This window comes from Tachysurus vachellii, chromosome 12, assembly GCF_030014155.1.
Source record: "Tachysurus vachellii isolate PV-2020 chromosome 12, HZAU_Pvac_v1, whole genome shotgun sequence".
NCBI classification, from domain to species: Eukaryota; Metazoa; Chordata; class Actinopteri; order Siluriformes; family Bagridae; genus Tachysurus; species Tachysurus vachellii.
In genome coordinates this window covers 4,105,933-4,128,969 of record NC_083471.1, presented here as the reverse complement: position 1 = coordinate 4,128,969, position 23,037 = coordinate 4,105,933, and the positions used below count along the sequence as shown (strand labels likewise).

At 42.1% G+C, this 23,037-nt stretch overlaps 3 protein-coding genes across 4 annotated transcripts in view; 2 read left to right on the top strand and 1 right to left on the bottom strand.

The window, feature by feature from the left end:
• mdn1 (midasin AAA ATPase 1) overlaps positions 1–2,210 on the bottom strand; it is a 43,062-nt gene extending 40,852 nt beyond the window's left edge. The window contains exons 1-4 of the mRNA XM_060883515.1: positions 1,879–2,210; positions 920–1,146; positions 300–524; positions 39–146 (exon numbers count right to left, since the gene is read on the bottom strand). Coding sequence (XP_060739498.1) covers positions 39–146; positions 300–524; positions 920–1,146; positions 1,879–1,974 — 656 coding nt within the window. The 5' untranslated portion in view covers positions 1,975–2,210. The remainder of the gene's footprint in view (positions 1–38; positions 147–299; positions 525–919; positions 1,147–1,878) is intronic.
• Positions 2,211–3,344: 1,134 nt separating this feature from the next.
• On the top strand, positions 3,345–12,540 carry casp8ap2 (caspase 8 associated protein 2). 2 transcript variants are annotated; one of them, XM_060883489.1, is made up of 10 exons: positions 3,345–3,410; positions 3,984–4,079; positions 4,315–4,395; positions 4,515–4,621; positions 4,719–4,793; positions 5,073–5,188; positions 5,295–7,846; positions 8,548–11,149; positions 11,242–11,341; positions 11,422–12,540. In XM_060883489.1, exons 2-10 carry the CDS (start codon positions 4,025–4,027, stop codon positions 11,482–11,484), a joined length of 5,751 nt encoding a protein of 1,916 aa, XP_060739472.1. In that variant the 5' UTR covers positions 3,345–3,410; positions 3,984–4,024; the 3' UTR covers positions 11,485–12,540. The 2 variants fall into 2 exon arrangements, with proteins under 2 accessions (XP_060739472.1, XP_060739471.1); XM_060883488.1 differs by having other exon boundaries at positions 8,527–11,149.
• A 1,502-nt stretch (positions 12,541–14,042) lies between these two features.
• On the top strand, positions 14,043–15,840 carry gja10b (gap junction protein alpha 10 b). The gene is made up of 2 exons (XM_060883682.1): positions 14,043–14,151; positions 14,381–15,840. Exon 2 carries the CDS (start codon positions 14,398–14,400, stop codon positions 15,838–15,840), a length of 1,443 nt encoding a protein of 480 aa, XP_060739665.1. The 5' UTR covers positions 14,043–14,151; positions 14,381–14,397.
• The last annotated feature ends 7,197 nt before the right edge of the window (positions 15,841–23,037 follow it).

Here is a 23,037-nt window from a genome sequence, read left to right as displayed (position 1 = left end):
AGAAATAAAATAAAACGATGAAACTGAAAAGTAAGTACTTCATTTTTAGATGTAGAATCTCCTCACTGGACAGAACCTTCCTCAGGAAGATTGTTTTCTGGTTGTCGGTCATGTGTGACACTAAAGCAAGGCACTGTGCTGTGTACCTTTAATGAAATACAATAGAATAAAAGGTTAATGCTGGGAAGGTTTTAAAACCAGACAGAAATACACACAGTACTCTGGCAGGAATCTAAACCAAAAAAAAAAAAAAGAAAAAAAAAAGTATCAGCATCAGAAAATGCGTTTCGCAGCCGTACCCTCGGACCATGACGTCACTCGTGAGCAGCTGTGAGATGCAGACGCTCCAGTCCCACAGAACGCGAAACTTCTCGCAGTCGCTCTGTAGAAAGCGGAGGGTGGCCCCCATCAGGTCGCGCAGCTTCATGCGCCTGGGGCCGTACTGGATAGAGGCGGCCTCTTCGCTGGTGAAGAAGAGTCTCTGAAAGACCGGCGGCGCGCTGGTGAAGTATCTGGCTGCAAACCTGGAGATGGAGAAAAATTATTTGAAAAAATTATTTAGTGACCTAAATAGCACCAGAGAACAAAATGTAATGTCTCGCAAAACATAGTATGTTAAAGTGAGGATCCCAGAGGTACCTGGATGGTCTACTATTTCTGATAGAGTTTTGTGATGCATTTTCGAGGGTAAATAAAAATCAAGGGAGATTGAATGATACGGAATGAATTATATAAGGAATAACAATGTGTTTGCGTGTCCAGGTACTTGTATAATTTCCTGCTACGCTCTTAAATGTACGTAAAGTCTATATAATTTTAGTACATAGTTCAGCAGTAGTAAGTAGAAGAACTGTGATGCAGGAATATTGTTTTCGGGCACCGTGTTTTATTCCGAACGAAAACATACGGTTGCACTTACGCCTGAGCGTCGGGGCTGACGCTGAGGAGCTTGCTGAGCGCCACACACAGTCTCTCGTGGAGGTCATGGTTGAGGCGAACGTCCTTCTTGATTCGCTCGGCGTTCCTCTCCAGCAGGTCGAGCACGAACAGCCGCAGGTGCCGGGCAATCAGGAGCGTGTACTCCTTCTCTATCAGGAGCTGAGCCAGAAGGCACAGGACACCTTGTCTGTCTTGTTGGCTCCATATCTGAGGACATAGCACAACAATGACGTTACGGCGTAACTACACGTAGATAGAAAATGTTTGTGTTTGTCACATTAGTGGCACAGAACAAAACCCAGGGTCCTAAAACCTGACTTGGTTACTGAAGTAAAATTCTGAAACTAATTAAAGGGAAAAAACAACATTAATAAAACAGGATATGACATAAAATATATATCAGTGTATGTCTGTGTACGTGCTATGAGATAAACGTATAATAATAATAATAATAATAATAATAATAATAATAATAATGATGTTGATGATGATGATGATAAGAAGAAGGATGATAATGATGATAATAATAATAATAATAATCATAATAGTATAATAATAATAATAATAATAATAACAATAATAATAATAACAATAATAATATTATTATTATTATTATTATGAGACTAGTCACTACTTAGCCAGGTGAGTAAACAAGCTAGCTAACATTAGCTACCTTATGAAAGAGCACGTGCAGGTGTTAATTAATGAAGGATTGATACAGAATTAACACACTGGAGACACTTTTTTTGCACAAATAGGTCATTTTTACAGTATATTATAAATGTGTAATAATATAAACAGCACACAGACCAGCAGCAGCAGCAGCAACACTAGCTAACGGTAACAGACATCAGCACGCGCGCGCGAGCGAGCAAACGAGCGAGGTTACTATGGCAAACAGGCGGCGCGTGCGCCCTGTTTTAAGCGCGTGCAGCTCACCTGTTTCGTTAAATACTTGCTGAGCTCTCCGTGACTTCTTTCGACATGTCTGGAAATCGTGGCCAGTGAAGCCAGGCTCAGCTCCAGAGTCTCCATGCCGTCATTTAGCCTCGGAGGGCAGCCACGACCACGTCTCGGGAGCACGTGCACAGATAGTTTTTATTGTTGTTGTTTTTTTTTTTTCTAACCGATTTCTTTTTAATTCCGTTTAACCGGGAAACAGAAATCTCATCCCGGGATCAGACGATGACAACAACATCAACGGACACGTTCCCGTCAGTGTTAAAGTACCCGTCCACATGTGAGTGGCGGTAGATCACTTCCGGGTCATCGTGTCAGCGCGTGCACCAAAGACACTGCGACAGAAAAAAAAAGCCCTTTTTTATTTTGATTTTTATTTATTTAACTTTCAAGTGAAAGTTTAACATTTCGTTTATAACATATATATATTTGTGTGTGTGTGTGGTTTATTACAATAATGATGATAATAATAATAATAATAATAATAATAATAATAATAATAATATGTTAGTACTACAACTACTACTAATTATATTATTATTTAATAAATGGAAATAATAAATACATTGTGTTTGTCTATTCTTTATTTTATAATTAATTTATTTGAGGTGTATTACTAATAATAATGATGCTGATGATGATGATGATAAAATAAGAAGAATGATGATGATGATGATGATGATTCAATTCAATTCAAATTTATTTTTATGGCACTTTTTACAATTGACATCGTCTCAAAGCAGAACAGAACAAAAACATAGAACAAAAGGTTAATATAAAGATTAATATAATACAAAATTCAAGATTGTATTTATCCCGGGGGCACGGTGGCTTAGTGATTAACACGTTCGCCTCACACCTCCAGGGTTGGGGGTTCGATTCCCGCCTCCACCTTGTGTGTGTGGAGTTTGCATGTTCTCCCCGTGCCTCGGGGGTTTCCTCCGGGTACTCCGGTTTCCTCCCTCGGTCCAAAGACATGCATGGTAGGTTGATTGGCATCTCTGGAAATTCCTCTGGTCCTTAGTGTGATTGTGTGAGTGAATGAGAGTGTGTGTGTGTGTGCCCTGTGATGGGTTGGCACTCCGTCCAGGGTGTATCCTGCCTTGATGCCCGATGACGTCTGAGATAGGCACAGGCTCCCCGTGACCCGAGGTAGTTCGGATAAGCGGTAGAAGATGAATGAATGAATGAATGAATGAATATATATATAATAATTATATATAATCCAAGGCTAAACAAATCTTTATGACGAATTACAATTCTGTCATTTAAACATTAATTAAACAACGATGTCCATTTTAGACGAGATTCCTGAAAGCTACATGTTTAATCACGACACTTTCTGTTTCTGTCATTAAGAACATGACGTTAATAGAAATAACACCAACACAAGAAATGTTAAAGCTCAGCTTCGGTTAAACACCCCGGAAGTTTAGAGACCGCGGGAAAATGTCGTCACATCCTGTTTTGCGAGGCTTCTGGTTGGCGCGGTTGTTTTCAGAGCTCGGATGGTAAGATGCTAACAGATGCTAACTACAGCAATCTGCATTTGTTTTCAATTATCATAGGGTGTGTTTTTGGTGTCGCTCATTTCTGTTTCCTTAAAAAATTACAGCGATTTTTGTTGAAATGTTAATAAATAATTGTTTAAAATAATTTTTTAGCCCGTTAGCTAGTGGGTAAAGGCTGTGTCCCAAACGGCTCTATGGTCCCTACTCAAGTGCCCTAGATGCAGCGTGTTTACAAGAAACTGATGTCACCTGTCTAGTGTACTACTTTATAAAGCGGCGTTATTCAGGATACGGCCCGTGTAAAGCTAATCTAATTTAGGTGAATGTTAGCGAACAGGTTGTCAGCTGAACGTGGATCCTTATGTACGCGTTTATACTTCAATAATATGTGTTTTCTTATCAGTTGTGAGCTTAATCAGTCCATAACACACTCATTTATGGTCTCGGTGTGTTTTTGTAGTGAACATTTAGCATCAAGTTAGCAACCTGCAAGCCTCTTTCTTTTTGTTGTTGTGGCTTCGACATAAAATGCTCCAAGTTTCCATGCAAACTAACATATAATGTTGCTTCCAGACTTCTCGAGCAATGTAAGGAGGTCGTACTTTCTCACAGAGATGGAGACGAGAGCCATAGATGAGCTTTATGGTGATCTTGCTCAGGAACATCATGGTAAGATCACACACACGACCCATCATGTATATATTGATGTACAAGCCGTTCGTGGTGTATATATATGTATATATAATATATATATATATGTGTGTGTGTGTGTGTGTGTGTGTGTGTATAATGGTATATTATGTGCGTCTGGCTGTCCTGTGTTCGGGTTCATCCGTAAACGTAAACTCTTAAATTGTCAGCCGTGGAATAAAAAGCTATTTTTTATTTTTTTTAACCTCTTTAGATTCTGTCCTGAATTACGACGAAGACTCTGTGGATATTTATTCGGGGCTTGATGAAAGTCCCAAGAGAAAAAAAGACCACGGTGAGTATACCGAGATTAAAAAGTAGACGTGCGATCGAGCCGGGGTGTGAACGGAGCGTCGTAGGTCGCTGTTGTCTGGTGTTGTGTATCATCTCATCTCTGTCTGGGTTTCTTTTCAGGCAAGAACAGCACTATTGTTTCACCGAACAGGGTGAAGGAGTCGTTAGATTTGTACGAGGAACTCATTACTAAAGAGCAAGAGGAGAAGGAGACGACCTATAATGAGGTTTTAATCCTTTTTTTTTTTGTTGTTGTGAAAGCGTCGTTTGTTTTTTTTTTACCCGCGATGATGATAATAAGTTTAACTTCCGATCTAATTTCAGTTGAAAAGTAAATTCGTTGCGGCACAGAACCAAGTGCAAGATTTGCTTGCACGGTTGCAGCAGATGCAAACTAAGGTATGTGGATGTACTTGGAGACCTTTATATATTGGGGGGGGGGGGGTGAGGTCATTGAACGGCAAGGTATCATCACTCAGAATCTGGTTATTTTCCAATAACAAGTGATTTTTCAGTTACAGTTAGATTTCTATTAAAGAATGTGACGTTTTTTTTTTATCAATTTGTTGTTACGTTTAACATTGTGGAACTGTAAGTTATGTTATGGAGTAGTTCTAATGAATAAACCAATCAGTGAGAAGAAACAACAGACGTTAAACCTTTTTTTTGTTGTTACAGAACTCAAGTTTACATCATGAAAACACTCAGCTCAAGAAAAACATATGCGCACTTATCAAAACCGCTAAGATAGAGATCGTGAGGAAGGACGAGGTGATAAGCAAATTAAGCAAAAGGTACGATCCGTTCATCTGGTGAATTTAGCGGTGCCGAATAATGCGTGCATGTGGTTTATCCGGAAATTTTTATACACATATCATTTTGTTCTGAACGATCTTACAGATCAAACCGAGGTAGTTTCCAGCCGTCTTCGAAGGAAAGAGGACACGATGCCTACAGCAGGAGCTCAGCAAGTGTAAACACCATCACTGGTCCTGTAATGGAGTCTCAGGAACGGAAAAGAGATGAGGTATCAGCAGAGGTGTCACAGGGTAGACCGTTGTTTCATCGGCCCGGTGATTCATCTGCGGTGGATTCCACACCCTTGTCGTCTGTGATTCTGACCAGGAGCAACCTTGACAAACCTATAAATCGGCAAAATAAGGATTCTCATGGTTTAGATTTCCTTCCGAACTCTATTGCACATGATAACAGGCAACTTCGGGGTAACGGAGAAAGGGAAAGCACAAGCACAAGCTCTGAGACTAGCACTAGGCAGAGCGTTTGTGACGAAGCAGATTGCAGGAAAGGAATGAAACAGGCTGGTAAAGAGAGCGCCTCAAAAGAGGACTCATCTGAAAGATCTCAAACCAAAATGGATAAAAACGGATCAGAAAGAGATCGCAGGAAGATCGTAAAAAGCACTTGTGGATACAGCAGTAGTGAAAGTCAACTGCGAGATGACCTGGTAACACTCAGGAGATCTGGTCACTCAAGGAGTCCTTCTTCTCATGCCTCCTCGTCTACACCCGAGGCTAGATTAAATATAGACATGCAGAGCAGGAAAGATGAACCCTGGCATAAGCAAGGACAGGAAAGACAGAGTGAAAAAACTGAGGTTTCTGGCTGTAGAAGCGAAAAGAGCAGCTCGGACAAATCGCACGGAAAGACGGAGAAAAGAGGGACGAGGGAACATCACAGAAAAGAGGAAAGGAGGCAAGACGGTACGAGCAGCTCGGAAAGGAGACGCACCAAAATTGACGGGATCAAGGAGCACGAGTATAGAAAGACTCATAGTGAAGAAAGGAATAGAGGAGGTGAAAAGATTAGCAATAGGGGGGAGAGAAAAAGCACCAGGTCTGAAACTACTAAAGAACATGAGCGACAGAGTGGCAAAGATTCAGGTACCACAAGGGGGGTGGGTAGTCATGCAGACAAGAGCCGCATCGGTGACGGAAACGACCGAAGCCGCGCCGATGCGCGTGAGAATAGACGTCATGCTTCGCCGCTTAAATCACATCACGGTGCTCAAGACCTCAGAAAAGATCAAGCTGACCGAAGGAGAACGTCCGACAGAACCGAAGCGTCATCCAGGAGCAAAGCATCAAGCAGTCATGATGACACTAGAGGAGATACTTGTACGAGTTCTGATAGACATGGTGTCGGAAAAGGGAAGAGCGATAAAGAAAAACGAAGTGGATCTTCAGACAAAGGCTCAAAAATCGCTCCGGATAATGCAAGGATCCCCAAAACGAGCGAGGACGGGAATGTTCAAGAGGACGGTCTCGCGAACTCCAGAAGAAAATCGCCAGTAAGGTTAACCAGCAGCTGTGATGGCTCTGCCATGCCAGAAGAGAGTAGTCCAAAAAGAAAATTAACCTTTATGGAAACTCTAAACCTGACACTCTCACCGGTTAAAACGCAAAACACCTCTGAGCGACCTCAACCTCCAGACGACACCCTGGCAAGCAACGCGACTAAAGGCAGAAGTTCGTTTGAGGTCGGAGAAGAGTTCTGCGTCATCGATGAAGTAGAGGACGTGTCTGAAGATGATTCTTTGGCACTCCTTATCAATGCATCCACAAAGCCATATGATCTCCAACCACCAACAAGCCTGGAAGTCAAAGGAAAGGAACTCGAATTTCCTCAGAAGTCTTTCGGTGACCTGAACGAAACTCGTACGGATTCCAAGATGCAAGAAGAAAAAACCTTTAAAAAAGCAGATGATTTAGAATTATGTCATACTAGATGTATTTCTCAGCAGAAATCCGTGATGGACAAAACGTCTTCTGTTTCTGAAGTGTCTTTACTCTGTAAACAAGCTAAACCGGTTAACAATCCCACGGATGTCAACTACAAAGAAGGTTCTCAGGCTTCTGTGAAGAAAAACAAGGAGAGGAGAAGGATCGGTGCTACGGATTCTGGTGCACAAGACCGAACAGATGATAAACCAGAAGAATCAGGAGTTCAGAATAAAAGATCTCAGAAGCAAGTTGCTAAAGTCATGCCAAATACTACACCTACAGACCCTTCTGTGTCTCTAGAAGTAGTTTCTAGCACTGTCGGTTTGGAAAATATCAACCAATGTAAAGCAACAATATCTGTTTCAGACATGGAAATCACACAAGGCCTTGAGAATCCAGATCCCTGTCCAGGCCCACAAATGGGGCCAAGCACCGAGCCAGTGAACATCACAACCACAGAACAAGAGTCGGGAACATCACCCGAACAAGCGAGCTCCTCTGAGCCTGATTCCACGGAGAAGGAGAGCGAGATTCCCAAGCCTTCCCAGTCTGTCGTGGAGCCTTATGATGAAGATTCCATGATGCTGACCCTGAGCAACATTAAAGTTATTCCAGAAGCCATCAGTCCTTTAACAAGCCCAATACGTCAGATAAAGAAAGTCCAGCAGCTGCAAATGGGAAAAGAGTCACATGTCAAAAGTCTCAGCAAAGGTCAGTGAACGTTTTTTTAAATTTATTTATTTATTTTTTTGTATTTTATAGTTTTAGAAACAAAGTGCAGAAGTGTTCTATGGTTTAAAGTAAGCAAGAAAAAATCCTGAGCTTGAATGTATTCAAACATTTTATATTGATTTTCCATCTTAAAGGTGCGGTGCACGATGTTTGAAAGCCAATGTTGACATTTGAAATCACCAAAACAAACACGCCCCTAACCCGAATGGGTGTCACCCCTGTTTTGATAGCTCCGCCCACACGTACATACGTAACCCAGGCAACTATCATGGCGGAACCTGTTGGGGCAGCTGGCCGAGGGGATATTTTTATCAGTAAATGAACACAATGAGTAATACTGTGGTAATACAGATGTGTTTTTGTAGTACTGTGTGTTGTACTGTGAAAGGTTTAAGCTCCGATTCACGCGGAAGACGACGTTCAACACCTAGAACCCGAGGCAGAGGTAACGGCAGAGGCTAATGTCAGACATGCGCACTGAACACTCTCTCCACCACATATTGACAAGACACGCCCCTTTCTGCTCATTGGCTACACGTTTGTTTTGTTAGTCGGCCCGACGCAGTTTTCAAACATCGTGCACCGCACCTTTAAGTTAATAGGTCAGATGTTTAGACGTTATATACACAAAATTTATACGTTTATTCTTTACGTTCAAGATTTCTCTTCATCTGCCGCAGTGGCAGATAAGGACGCGGTCAAGATGGACATGAACAAAGAAAACAAGAGACCCGATTCTTTAGTACCACCGAGTGTGCAGAAAGATCAGCAAGAGGCGCTTTCCTCGACTGCTCCCGAAGAAGACTTGGAAGAAGGCGAAATTATCAGCGAGAGTGACGGAGAAGGTGCTCTAGTCATTCAGAGTCCTCCAAATGAAAAAAGAACAAGTTTAAGGAATCAGTCCAGTCCCAGATCACCTAGCTTACAAAAGAAGTCTCAAATTGTTACTCCCAGACAGAAACAAAAAAAACCCACAACTTCTAAAGACAGTCCATCCTCAAACAAGAGGCGTTTCAAAACCGTCACCGTCCCACCCAAGGCCAAAATATCAACATCTGCTGAATTTATGAACATGTTGTTATTTATTCGTTCCGAGCTGAGACGGAAATACATGAAACTCCATAAAAACGTCACCAAACCAGCTTTTAGCTGCATCATTGAAATGTCTCAAGCTTCATACACAGAATACGTTGACAGCGTTAACTTTGACAAATTTTGCACTCAAGGAAATCATATCAAACCTCTGCTCAATAAGATCATCCAGTCGTTAATGGCCAAGGTGTCGAACAACGGCATCGTGAACCGGATCTTCGAGCAACAAGCCGAAGATCTCAAGCTGAAGCTGTGGAACTTTGTCGACGGTCAGTTTGATTTTCTGTTTAAGGAATTAAAAGCAGCGCTTAAAAGTGCTACAGATCTTCACAAGAATAAAACGGTATCGGAAAAAAGAAAGGAGTCGAATCCTGGTGCAAAAGAGGATTCGAATACGGATGCGTGTAAGCTACGATCTAAAGAACCTTTGAGCACAACTGAAAACAGACCACATATAAAATCTAAGGGTGAAATAGACTGTCGAGGACAAAAGGTCCAGGAACAGACCACAAGTTCACGTAGCTTGCCATGTAGAGGCCTTGGCAGCAGTGGTAAAAACATCAAGGCAACCATGGAGGATGGGGCCAAGGTACTAGAAGTACCCTTAGATAACCAGTCTAATCAGCAGCAAGTGGTTTCAGCCTCTGAGAAATCTCTTCAAGAAAATGTCCCTGCTCCCGAGAATAAAACCTCGAACTATACCCGACGTCTTTCTCACACCGGATCAATACAAGATAGGGCAGACTTTGAGATTCTGACAGAGCAGCAAACGTCAAGTTTGACCTTTAATTTGGTAACCGATTCCCAAATGGGAGACATATTCAGATGTCTCTTGCAAGGTTCTGATCTGCTTGAGAATAGCGATAATCCAAACTGGCCTCTGAACACTCCGAGGAAAGAATGTCAAGCTGGAGAGAATCTCCTGGGGGTCATAACACCCAGCAAGATGATAACACCATCGAAGTTCATCACAACATGGACATCCATTAGTCCTTACAAGTTTCAAATGCCGTTAAATCCAGCGCTCCTTGATGAAAACTGCATGTTGGAAGTCCCGTCTAATGCTGTTCCTAACCAGTCTGTCCCTGCTGCCGTGGCCACAGCGAGTTCCCAGCAGCATTACTCTATTTTGGCAGAAGATTTGGCCGTATCTCTTACCATTCCCTCACCCTTGAAATCAGATGGCCACTTGAGCTTTTTAAACCCAGATAGCGGACATCCGCTGTCCGCACCAAGCAACGTCATCAGTGCCCACTACAGCGAGGATGCGCTTCTTGATGGAGAAGATGCTACAGAGCAAGATATTCACTTGTCTCTTGAAACGGACAACTCCAGCAGTCCGTCAAGTACCAGTGGAAATTGGGAAGCGTTCCAGTTTAAACCGAACTTGCCTATGCAGGCAGAGGTAATGGAGAGGTCCAATGATCACTTTATAGTTCGGATCAGACAAACGTCTCTTGGGGTAGAAGAGGATCCCGTGGAGAAGCACAAAGGAACACTGGCAGCTGTAGAGGATTCGTCTTCCCAGAGGGTGAATCTGAGTCTACCTGTGGCAGATAGGCCTCAGGTCACGTCAAGTGAAGAAGAAATATTACAGAAGGATATCTCAAAAGAAGTCCTAGCAGGAGGAAGTCCAGCCACCTTGCCCAAAGCCACTGAGAGACAAACTGCGGAAGCTCACGTAGATGCCGATCGCACGGGAGTTGAAGCTCACGTGGATGCCGATCGCACGGGAGTTGAAGCTCACGTAGATGCCGATCCCGCTGGAGTTGAAGCTCACGTGGATGCCGATCCCGCGGGAGTTGAAGCTCACGTAGATCCCGATCGCACGGGAGTTGAAGCTCACGTAGATGCCGATCCCGCTGGAGTTGAAGCTCACATGGATGCCGATCCCGCGGGAGTTGCTGCCGCCACAGAATCTGAACACATGGTGAAGGACTCATGCCAACGTGAGTCCAGGAAGCGTAAGAAACATCATTCAGGTTCAAAAGCAAAACGCTCTAGAAGAGAGAAATCGCAAGACAAACAAGAAAAGCAAAGGCACAAAAAGAGGTCAAAAACATCCAAGGAAAAAAATGAGAAGACTCCGGTAAAGAAGATCAAGACTCCGTCTCCTCAGTTGTCTCCGAATAGTCTCTCTGCTAAGAATGTAATCAGGAAAAAAGGAGAAGTTGTTGCAACATGGACTAGGTGAGTGTAGTGTATTAGACTTTTGCTGCTGTTTGTAATTAATCAGTGCCAAAAAAATCAAACAAGCAACAAATTTCTTGTTTTTCTTTAAGGGAGGACGACCGAGATATTCTTGTTGCGCTCAAAACGAAAGGACCGTCGGCTAAAACATTTGCTGCTCTGGCATCTACGTTGGGAAAGTCAGAAGCACAGGTATTTTAAAAAAAACGTAATAAATCTGAGGTCGATCTATAGTTAAGTTGTCACCTAACGTCGTTCCTTTACTGTTACAGATTGAAGAACGGTTCAGCCAGCTCATGAAACTGTTTAAAAAGAAAGAGAAAATGGGAAGCTGAGCAATTAAGGCTGTAGGATCATGACGAACTTTTCTTATTCTTGGTTCTGCGAGAGGGCACACGCCACGGGCGAAGAAACCGGGAGAACGTTTTGGTCACTGGATTTTAAAGCAGGAGAATTTTTTTTAGGAGAAAAGCACTGCAAAATAATTTACAATACTCTGGTTCTGACTAAACGGCGCCTTCAGTTACGTTTATACGTCATTATGTTCAATCCTAAGCATGAGCCGGAAACCGTAGATGTTGACGGCGCTCGCTTCGTTTTGTATCGATAGTTCTCTTTTTATGTAATTTTCTTTAAATGAAGGTAAAAGCCAGCTGTTGGAGATTATTATTATTATTATTATTATTGCAGTCCAGAGACGAGAAGATTTTTTTTTTTTTTTTTTATATACACAACTTGATGTCTGAACTGAACCTGAGGTGATTTAATGGCTTACCATTAAAGACACTTGAGTCGTTTTTTCCCCAGTACCATCTACCTCTAAGAGAATAAGTGTGCTTGAACGAGAAGCAAAAAATACTGAAAGCCCATATACCTGTGCTCAAGAAGTTAAATACCCCCAAAAATATAAACTGTCACCAACATTAATATACAGACCTTAGTTCCTTTTACTTCATATACAATTAGCTTCAACCGTATTAGCGATCCGAATCAAGCCCACAGAAATAATTCAAACTAAAGCAAATCGACGTGTTCTCTAAAAGGCTCTATATACGTACACAGGCTTTCGGTTGTTCATGTTAATTCATAGTAGCTTCTTTAAAGTTAACAATTAAACAATTACATTTTTTTTTTATTTCCGTTTTGTTGTCCTGCACTCAGGATTTTTTTGCTTCTCAGATCATCACCAGGCCCGAGGCTTGTCTTGTATATATGACGAATGTGAGAGTTGTCGGAAGGCTTTTATTACTTAATACATTTGTACTATTTTTTATTTTGTCCTGAATGCAGTGATTACAAGAGAGCCTTCTGTCAAACTTACTGTCTGAATAAGTATTCTGTAAATAGTGTAAAATGCTTTTCACTTTTTAAAATAAAGTTAATTTATTTCACGTGTGTGAGAATTGTGTTTGTGGCGTTAGTATTGAAGACCAAGTTCCTTGTTTTGATTCAGTATAAAAATGAACACGTTAGGTTTTAAAAACAGCGATATTTAAATCCCTCGCTTTGTTTCCGGTCACCTTGAATGAGATCTCAATTCAAGTCAAGTGAAGTCAAGAAGCTTTTATTGTCATTTCAACCATATATAGCTGTTGCAGTACACAGTGAAATGAGACAACGTTTTTCCGGGATCGTGGTGCTACATAAAACAAAGACAGGGCTAAGGACATGTAAGTAGTCTTAGCTACATAAAGTGCAACTGTGCATCCTGGTGCAAACAGTGAAGGACAAGACAGACAAGACCGTGCAGACACAAAGTTACAAGACAATACATTCATTCACTCACTCACTCATTTTCTACCGCTTATCCGAACTACCTCGGGTCACGGGGAGCCTGTGCCTATCTCAGGCGTCATTGGGCATCAAGGCAGGATACACAATGGACGGAGTGCCAACCCATCACAGGGCACACACACACACACTCTCATTCACTCACGCAATCACACACTACGGACAATTTTCCAGAGATGCCAATCAACCTACCATGCATGTCTTTGGACCGGGGGAGGAAACCGGAGTACCCGGAGGAAACCCCCGAGGCACGGGGAGAACATGCAAACTCCACACACACAAGGTGGAGGCGGGAATCGAACCCCCAACCCTGGAGGTGTGAGGCGAACGTGCTAACCACTAAGCCACCGTGCCCCCCCAAGACAATACAAAAAGTACAAAAAATACAACACACAAAAGACAATAAACAGTAACAGAAACCGCGCCGACCGACCAGTGTATATACTGTATGTGAATACTGAATGTTCAAACAATATTTCGTGCAGTAACATTAGAATCATCTCCGTCTCATGCTCCGTGGAACCAGGTTCAAAGGACCTTGATTGGATCCAGCTCCAGATTTTTGGTTTAGAAGAATCCTCGATCGTCCGGTTCTGTAAACGTTCCTCGTCTAATTTTACTGATCCGTCTGTGTAAAGGGTTTTAGTTTAGGTGTAATTATTTCTGTCTGTATCTTGTTTTGGAAATAATGCTGCAGATGAAAAAAAAAAGCAAGACCGGGTAGAAGATTCAACGTTAGATGTTTGAAACATCTTGGACAGTAAGGAAAGTCTTCCACATCTGTATGAATTAACAACTGAGTTTACTCTAGTTTATGGCCCTTAAACGTCCTGATTCTAATCTGAATCGAACAGTGTTCGAATCACGTACTTAAATATTTTGTGCGTCTGATTTTATAAAAAAGTGCGATGCAATGGCAATAGTGCAATGGTGTGGGTGCTGAGATTAGCGAATGCCCATCCTCTTATATTGTCAGTGACCGAGTTGTGCCAGCTAATGCCCTGAGGGAGTTGTCCAGCCGCCCACAGATCAATAGAGACCTCGTATTAGTTCACTGGGTGCAGAAGGTTTGGTATTCATTTAATGAAGCTATGCCCAGAGAAAGGATCTCACCTGGTTTACTGTTCAAAGGACGATCTTGGTGGTGTACAGCTTCGTCATCATAACGAATGAGTGCTGAGTATCATCTTTAAAAACAAAATCCAAATCGTGTAAGTCTTCTGTCTTGTTTACTCTCTCAGAAATCTTTCCTTTAAGGTTTGTTTAGGGTGAAACCTGTGGTGGTCTTTTTTTTGGGGGGTTTTACATAGTTTTTTTGAGGGTTTCCCCAGAGAGACAACCTGTAGGCCCTTTGGGATTGTTAAATGTCAATTTTTTTTAACAAGTTTGTATCTATTTGATTACCAAAAAGTAATACAAGCGTATTGTATACAACTTTAGGCTATGTGAAACCAAACATGGGGGATTGGAACCTTTTGGGGAGCATCTTGGAGGAAGTTCACATTCATTCCACCATTGTGGGAAAAATCTGGCTGACTATCCTCTTTATCTTTCGCATGCTGGTCCTTGGAGTTGCTGCTGAGGACGTCTGGGATGATGAACAAAGCGAGTTTGTGTGTAACACCGAGCAGCCTGGGTGCAAGAATGTCTGCTATGACCAAGCCTTTCCCATCTCCCTTATCAGGTACTGGGTCCTGCAGATCATCTTTGTATCATCACCATCTCTGGTGTACATGGGCCATGCGTTGTACCGGCTGCGGGCTTTGGAGAAGGAGAGGCACAAGAAGAAAGCTCAGCTCAAAGTCGAGCTGGAGGGGATGGAGGGAATCTTGGATGAACACAAAAGGATTGAGAGGGAGCTGAGGAAACTGGAAGAACAAAAGAGAGTCAGGAAGGCCCCACTGAGGGGTTCCCTACTGCGTACATATGTGTTTCATATTTTGACCAGGTCAGTGGTGGAAGTGGGATTTATTCTGGGTCAATATGCCCTTTATGGTATTGGACTGTCCCCACTATACAAGTGTGAGAGAGACCCCTGCCCCAACATTGTGGACTGTTTCGTATCTAGGCCAACAGAGAAAAATATTTTCATGATCTTCATGCTAGGCATCGCTGGGGGTTCCCTCTTCCTAAACATTCTGGAGATCTTTCACCTGGGAGTGAGAAAGATCAAGCAGAGCATATATGGCAACATGCATAGTGATGATGAGAGTCTTTGCAGGTCAAAGAAAAACTCCATGGTGCAGCAAGCATATGTCCTTACAGACTGCCTGCCCCAAAAATTTGCACACATACCCCAAACATCCTATGCCGTTGTGAACGATGGGCAGGTGGAAGCTTTGCCACCCAACATGCCTACTAGCAACCCTCTGCCCTCCCCTGAGGCACCAACAAGTAATGGTACTGGCTCTGAGCAGTCAAAGCAGACACGCGTCCCGAGCCAGACTGAGATCCAGGCCATCCGTCAACTTGGGGCCACCGTGGGCAGCCGAGGCCACTCTTCCAGCAGCGACGACTCCGGACCCAAGGTATCCGGCCCTCTGAAGGGTGCTGGTCAGCTACCTCGAGCGTCCCTCAGAGCCAGCAATATCGAGATCCCAGCATCCCTTCAGAACTCTGCACGCAAGCAAAGTCGGGTGAGTGCATGCAAGGACCTGAGTGAAGAGAGTGATTCGTCAGAACACTACCCTACAGGTAGGAAAGCTAGCTTCATGTCCCGAGGGCTTTCTGAGAGCAGACTGGCCATTCCACTAGACAGCCCAATGTCCAAAAGTGGCTCAGAGTCAGAGCGTGAGCAGCTGGCTCAGAGTGAAAGCCCTGCCATGACCCCTCCACCAGCCGGTGGTCGCCGCATGTCAATGGTAAGAACATATTTTCAGGACAAAAGGTCATCTGCATGAGTGACAAACACTATTTCAAAGTTAAATCTATAACAATAAAACATTTTCCTTATCACTTTAAAATTCTGTTACACACAGTTTCCCTACCTGAGGGATAAGTACAGGATAAGACACGGGGACATACAGTTACAGGAAAATAATCAACAATGTAGTAATGTGATGTGGCCCGATATCGAGTTCCCTTTTGTTTTGTTTTTTAAACCCCACATACTGACACGATTTATTCCTCTTACGCTACAGGGATCTTCCAACAATTATTTTATTTATTTTTTATTTTTAAAAGAACAAGAATGTGTACTTTTTACATCCGGAGCTGATGTCATTGTGGCTGTTATGGAAAATTAATCAACACCCGCTGATCAGATTAGGGGGGCTGCGAATTTAAGAATCATTAAAGAAGTATTATATAACCTATTATTATTATTATTATTATTATTATTATTATTATTCCTAAAAGTGACACTGTAAATACAAATTAATTTACTGTAACTGATTTGTAATATAGGTACTGATTAAAAAAATTTACCGTCTGTGTTGCAATAATATTATAGATATTTTTCAGTAAAAAAACATATATATATATATATATATATATATATATATATATATATATATATATAAACAAATATGTATGCTGTAGGTTTACTAGATAATATAAAACATTATATAAACCAGTGCATGTGGTATATTTACATATTATACTACTATTACTAATAATAATAATATACATTTTTTTCCTATTTCAGAGCATGATCCTGGAACTGTCTTCGATCATGAAAAAGTGAACTTTTCAGGACACCAAAAAAAGTGGGTCATCATTGTGGCTTTGCTGAGCGCATGCTGCACAGTTACTGTTATAATCAGTGGTCTATGTTCTGTGTCCATTTGCATAGAGCTTTGCTAATTATGTTTTTTCTTTCATCCTCACACATACACATACAGTACACACACGCACACACATACACACGCACACACACACACAGGCACGCACACATACACACACACGCGCACACACACATACACACGCACACACACACACGCATACACACGCACGAACACACACACACATACGCATACACACACATGCACGCACACATACACACACATGCACACGCACACACACACGCACACACACACACGCACGCATACACACGCACGAACACACACACACATACGCGCACACACACATACACACACATACACACATGCACGCACACATACACACACGCACACGCACACACACACGCACACACACGCACACACACACACGCACGCACACATACACACACGCACACACACACGCATACACGCACGAACACATACACACACACGCACACACACACACATACACACGCACGCACACATATACACACACACATACACACACACACGCACATACACACGCACGCACACATATACACACACACGCACATACACACACGCGCACACATACGCACACGCACACACACACGCACACACATTTGAACACAAAATAACTAAAGATAATTAAATATTTTTGCACATAAGTACTGAGCATATTGCACATTAAAATCATGCTCTAGAAATATAAATGTAAACTAGGGCCTTACTTTCATTTATTTTTGTCTGTACTTTGAAGTAGTCGGTCGTTCTGTATAAATCTTCTTATAAAAAAGTGGAAGGTGTTATTATTTTGGAGATATCAGCGTGGAGCTTTGAGTTCATTTATTATGTAACTTGTGTAACTTCCTGAATGAGCCTTTAGTCATCAATAGCCATGTTCTGAATAGCAGGATTGATTAATATCTGGGATCATTATAACAATATCAGTGAAGTTCAGACACACCTACTGTATTAGCGCAGTATACAAACGAGTCTAGTAGCAAGTCCTGGTTAAAACGAATGAAAAATAATCTGACCTGGTGGTATGATGTGTAGTTATTGTTTCCACCCTGTAGCAGAAGAGTCCTTAAATAAAGATAAGTTTAAGCAGTGAAGTTTTATTTTAATGTAAACTCTATGTAATGTAATCCGTTCTCTAATATCTGACCCACTGCATATCCCACTTTTTTTCCCCAAACATCTAAAACATCTCACTAACCAAAAGGAAGTACATTGTTTACTTGTGCATTTCCTACATTATTTTAATATTTCCACTTTGTAAATCTGACACCAATCACTCTCTCACTCACTCACTCATCTTCTACCGCTTATCCGAACTACCTCGGGTCACGGGGAGCCTGTGCCTATCTCAGGCATCATCGGGCATCAAGGCAGGATACACCCTGGACGGAGTGCCAACCCATCACAGGACACACACACACTCTCATTCACTCACACAATCACACACTACGGACAATTTTCCAGAGATGCCAATCAACCTACCATGCATGTCTTTGGACCGGGGGAGGAAACCGGAGTACCCGGAGGAAACCCCCGAGGCACGGGGAGAACATGCAAACTCCACACACACACAAGGCGGAGGCGGGAATCGAACCCCCAACCCTGGAGGTGTGAGGCGAACGTGCTAACCACTAAGCCACCGTGCCCCCAATCTGACACCATATAAGTCAAAAATATATACAGGAGCATCCTCTATTTCAAATTCTTTTCTTTTTTTTTTATTGTATTAATTACCGTAAACAAAAGGGGCTAAAGTGTTTCCTGAAAAAAAAGGGGACAAATTTTTTTTTCTGATTTCTATACGCCATATAAATGCTTCCTGTTTCGCTCTATAGGTTTTTATAAAAAAATAAATAAATAAATAAATAAATAAAAAGCAAAGTAGTACATGATAAGTTTCTTTATTTCATAAACAGAAATGGTGTCTTGACAAAAAATCTGTCATTTATATAACACTAGCAATTGAAATGCATGAAAATGAGTTCTGCACAATACGTATTTACAATGGTTAAGTCATTAAAATTCATTAGGTTCATGTAGCATTTAGAAACGGGGAGGAGAGGAAAAAAAAATGTAAAAACTCTATAACAGCTATCTCAAAAACTGACAATATTAACACAAAAAACAGGAGATAGAGAGCAAGCAAGAGGAAGAGGAGGAGAGGGAGAGGGAGGAGAGGGAGGAGGAGGAGGAGGAGGTCTCCAGAGGGGGGAAAAACAAGTAAAGGAGAACAAAAAAAAAAAATAAAAAATACAAGCCAAAGAGAAATTACATGAAAAAGATGCACCGAAATTCTACTAATACAATAATCTGTGTAAAAAGCATGTAGAAAAACACCTGATGTGGTTTTGCTGATACAGTCGTTGACCAGTTATGAGAGGTATGAAGGATTTCACAGGTAGATAAGAGTGTGAGAGAGAGAGAGAGAGAGAGAGAGAGAGAGAGAGAGAGTCCGCTCTGCTAGTCGAGAGATGGGGGGGCACGGAGACCCCTGCATACACACGTTTCACGTCAAGGTGAACTATGGCCTCTGCAAGTTCTAAGGCAAAAAAGTCGGAGGTGCACTTCTATTCTTCTTAAACATCCCCGTCGGGTGAAAAAACGACAAACACGAAGAAATAAGCATAGTTATCAAAGGACATTTGTTTTTTTTGTATCCATTTGGTTAAAAAACATACAAAAATGAAAAAAAAAAAAAAAACAAACAAGAGAAAGGAATAATAATACTAAAACCTAGCTATCCAATCCAAACTCACGATTACTATATACATGGCAAGTTTGATTTGACTCGTAAAAAACGTGTCACCTTGTCTTTGTAAACATTTTTGCTGTTCTACTTTTCCTCCAACGAAAATCCGTCAGCCTGCGTATCCCGCCGAGATCACGTATAAAGTCGAGCGAATCGGGGATAAAGAAGGCAAAGGTTTTTTTTTTTTTTCCTTTTTCTTTTTCGCTGATGAGGAAAGCTTTGGAGAGCCAGTGTCAATGTTTCAAAGAAGCAGCAAAAAACAAGACGGGAAATACAACAGAAAAAAAACAGAAAACAGAAGAAAAAAAAAAAAAAAAAAATGCTGGTAACGTTTAAAAAAAAAATAAAAACTAAAAACAAACACATTGCCATAGTTTATTAACTTCAGATTAAAAGCTTATAGACAATTTTTCTAAAGTTCAAATGAGAATCGACAGCCCTCATTTTTTTTATTCAAGATTTTGTGCAAATCAATTTTCGATTTGTCAATTGTTAGCTTAGAAACTATTAAAAAAAAAAAAAAAGGTTTACGACCCATTAGCTTTTCTTCAGAAGACCTTTTTTTTTCCCCAGACATGAAATGATCTTTGAGAGAAAAAAAAAATACAAAACAAATTGTACAAATAAAAATAAAGGTCATTGGCATGCACCCTGAGACATGATACAAGAGCAAATGTGTCACTGTTTAGATGATTCAGCTTGAACAAGTCAAAGCAAAGCTGTTGACGTGCATCTGAGGAGACGGATGAAACCGAGGAGCTTATTGGATTTGTGAGGTTGTTGATTAAAAACCAGGCTTTGAAAACTTTTACTAGCAGAGACAAAACCAAAAACCGTCTGTTTTTATAGCCTGTATAGACGTGGTTATGTTTCAGGCATCAAAAAAAAAAATGAGTCGATCCCTCAGACCGGAGCGACCGTCGGCTCTAAGGACGAAAGAAATGAGTTTCACATGCAATTGAGAAATACGCTACGCGTTCGATGCTGCCCGAGAGACCAACAAAATACACAGTCCCTGCTTTTCAATACTGTTTTTAACACACCATCATCATCCAGAGGACGCTACGAGTTGAGTATGAGTCTTGCTAATCTTTCTGTATAAACCCAAAAGTCACGTTACTAAAGAAAGGTTGTGCTAATAAAGAAAAATGGACATAATTGATAGCACAAAATCCAAACAGACTTCCCAAAGCAGCTCCTATCCTGAATGTTCTTCTGCTCCTGTCACGCTTACACACCTACACACCTGATTCAGCTAATCATGCTAACGGTGTGGGTGTGGGAGAGAAGACGAACGTCTACAGGAAATGCTGTGAAAGAGCTGCGCTTTGGAGTAGAGCTGTAAAACTCTGGGCTGTCTTTTTTAAACACAAACCCACTCAGTACTGGAGTGTCGTGCTGGATCGTGCAGTTTAGCAAAATGTCAGCAAATCAGATATTTAATCACTGGGATGAAGTAGTAAAGATTAGCTAAGTAATACTGTGGGGGTGGGGGTGGGGTGTATGGGAGAGCAAAAGGGAGGGGAGAGAGAGAGGGGGGAGAGACAGAGAGAGAGAGGGGAGGGGGGGAGAGAGGGGAGAGAGGGGGAGAGAGAGGGGGAGAGGGGGGGAGTGAATGAGTGAGAGAGAGATGGGGGGAGAGGGAGGGGAGAGGGGGGAGAGACAGAGAGAGAGGGGAGGGGGGGAGAGAGGGGGGGGGAGGGGGGAGAGAGAGGGGGGGGGAGAGGGGGGGAGGGGGGGAGTGAATGAGTGAGAGAGGGAGGGGGAGAGAGGGAGGGGGAGGGGGAGAGAGGGGGAGAGAGGAGGGGGGCGGTGGGAGAGGGGGAGAGAGGGAGGGGGAGAGAGAGGGAAGGTGGAGAGAGACAGAGAGAGGGGGAGAGAGAGGGAGGGGGAGAGAGGGAGGGGGAGAGAGAGGGAGGGTGGAGAGAGACAGAGAGAGGGGGAGAGAGAGAGTGTGAATGAGTGAGAGAGAGAGAGAGAGAGAGAGAGACAGAGAGAGACAGAGAGAGAGAGAGAGAGAGAGAGAGAGAGAGAGAGAGAGAGACAGAGAGAGAGAGAGACAGAGAGAGAGAGAGAGAGAGAGAGAGAGAGAGAGAGTGTGAATGAGTGAGAGAGAGAGAGAGAGAGAGAGAGAGAGAGAGAGAGAGAGAGAGGTTGTTAAAAACAGTATTGTAATACAGGCAGTAATTTCTATACACCTGTCATTATAGCTTTGATTCTTCTGAAAAACTTTCTATTTTCCTTAAAATATGAAACAGACGAATCTGATGACAAAGTAAGACATAATTACACAATGTGCTTATACAGTGGAGCGTCACACGTCCCACACTTTACTCTACCGCCCCTACAACACGTAGTGTGAAAACAAAACCCAGCTCTTTATAGGGATGATTTGCATATGTGCGCACAAACGTCCGTCAGGACCTCGTAAAATCTTTAGTTTTCTGTTTTGTACCTGATTAGAATTTCGAAATACTGTTTCGAGAAAGAGGGAGCGAGAGCAAAGCTAAAAGCCTCGAGAAGAGGAAAAGATCCAAAAAACAAGAGCACAAACTAGCAAATCACGACAAGTCTAGATCTCTAAACTGCTACAACAGAGCACTCCATCCAGTATTAATGTGTGTGTGTGTGTGTGTATGTATGTATGTGTGTTTGTGTGTGTATGTGCATATGTGTGTGTGTGTGTGTGTATATGTGTGTTTGTGTGTGTTTGTGTGTGCGTGTGTGTGTGTGTGTTTGTGTGTGCATGTGTGTGTGTTTGTGTGTGTGTTTGTGTGTGCATGTGTGTGTGTGTGTGCTTGTGTGTGTGTTTGTGTGTGCATGTGTGTGTGTGTGTGTGTGTGTTTATGTGTGTGTGTGTGCTTGTGTGTGTGTTTGTGTGTGCATGTGTGTGTGTGTGTGTGTGCGTGTGTGTGTTTGTGTGTGCATATGTGTGTGTGTGTTTGTGTGTGCATGTGTGTGTGTGTGCTTGTGTGTGTGTTTGTGTGTGCATGTGTGTGTGTGTGTGTGCGTGTGTGTGTTTGTGTGTGCATATGTGTGTGTGTGTGTGTGTTTGTGTGTGCATGTGTGTGTGTGTGTTTGTGTGTGCATATGTGTGTGTGTGTGTGTGTGTGTGTTTGTGTGTGCATATGTGTGTGTGTGTGCGTGTGTGTGTTTGTGTGTGCATATGTGTGTGTGTGTGTGTGTGTGTTTGTGTGTGCATGTGTGTGTGTGTTTCAGGGGAGAAAAGATCAAATTCTTTAAACACAATACCACAAAAAAAAACAAGTCATGGCCCGAAAGACAGAATTATTATTATTAAATATACAATATTTCAAAACGGATCGACGGCGAGTCGACCGACTTATATAACAACAAACGGAGAAAAAATTTTGTCTTCAAAATTTTGGTTTTCTGAACGAATAGACAAACTGGAAAATATACAGGCAGCATGCAAATCCTAACAAATATACACTTAGGGTAAAGATACAGATATATAACCATTTTAAAGGGTTGATAAAAATCCCAGTGAAAGTTAAAAGGTCGTTATTTCTATCATTTCAACCAATTTAGCTTATCAGACTCGC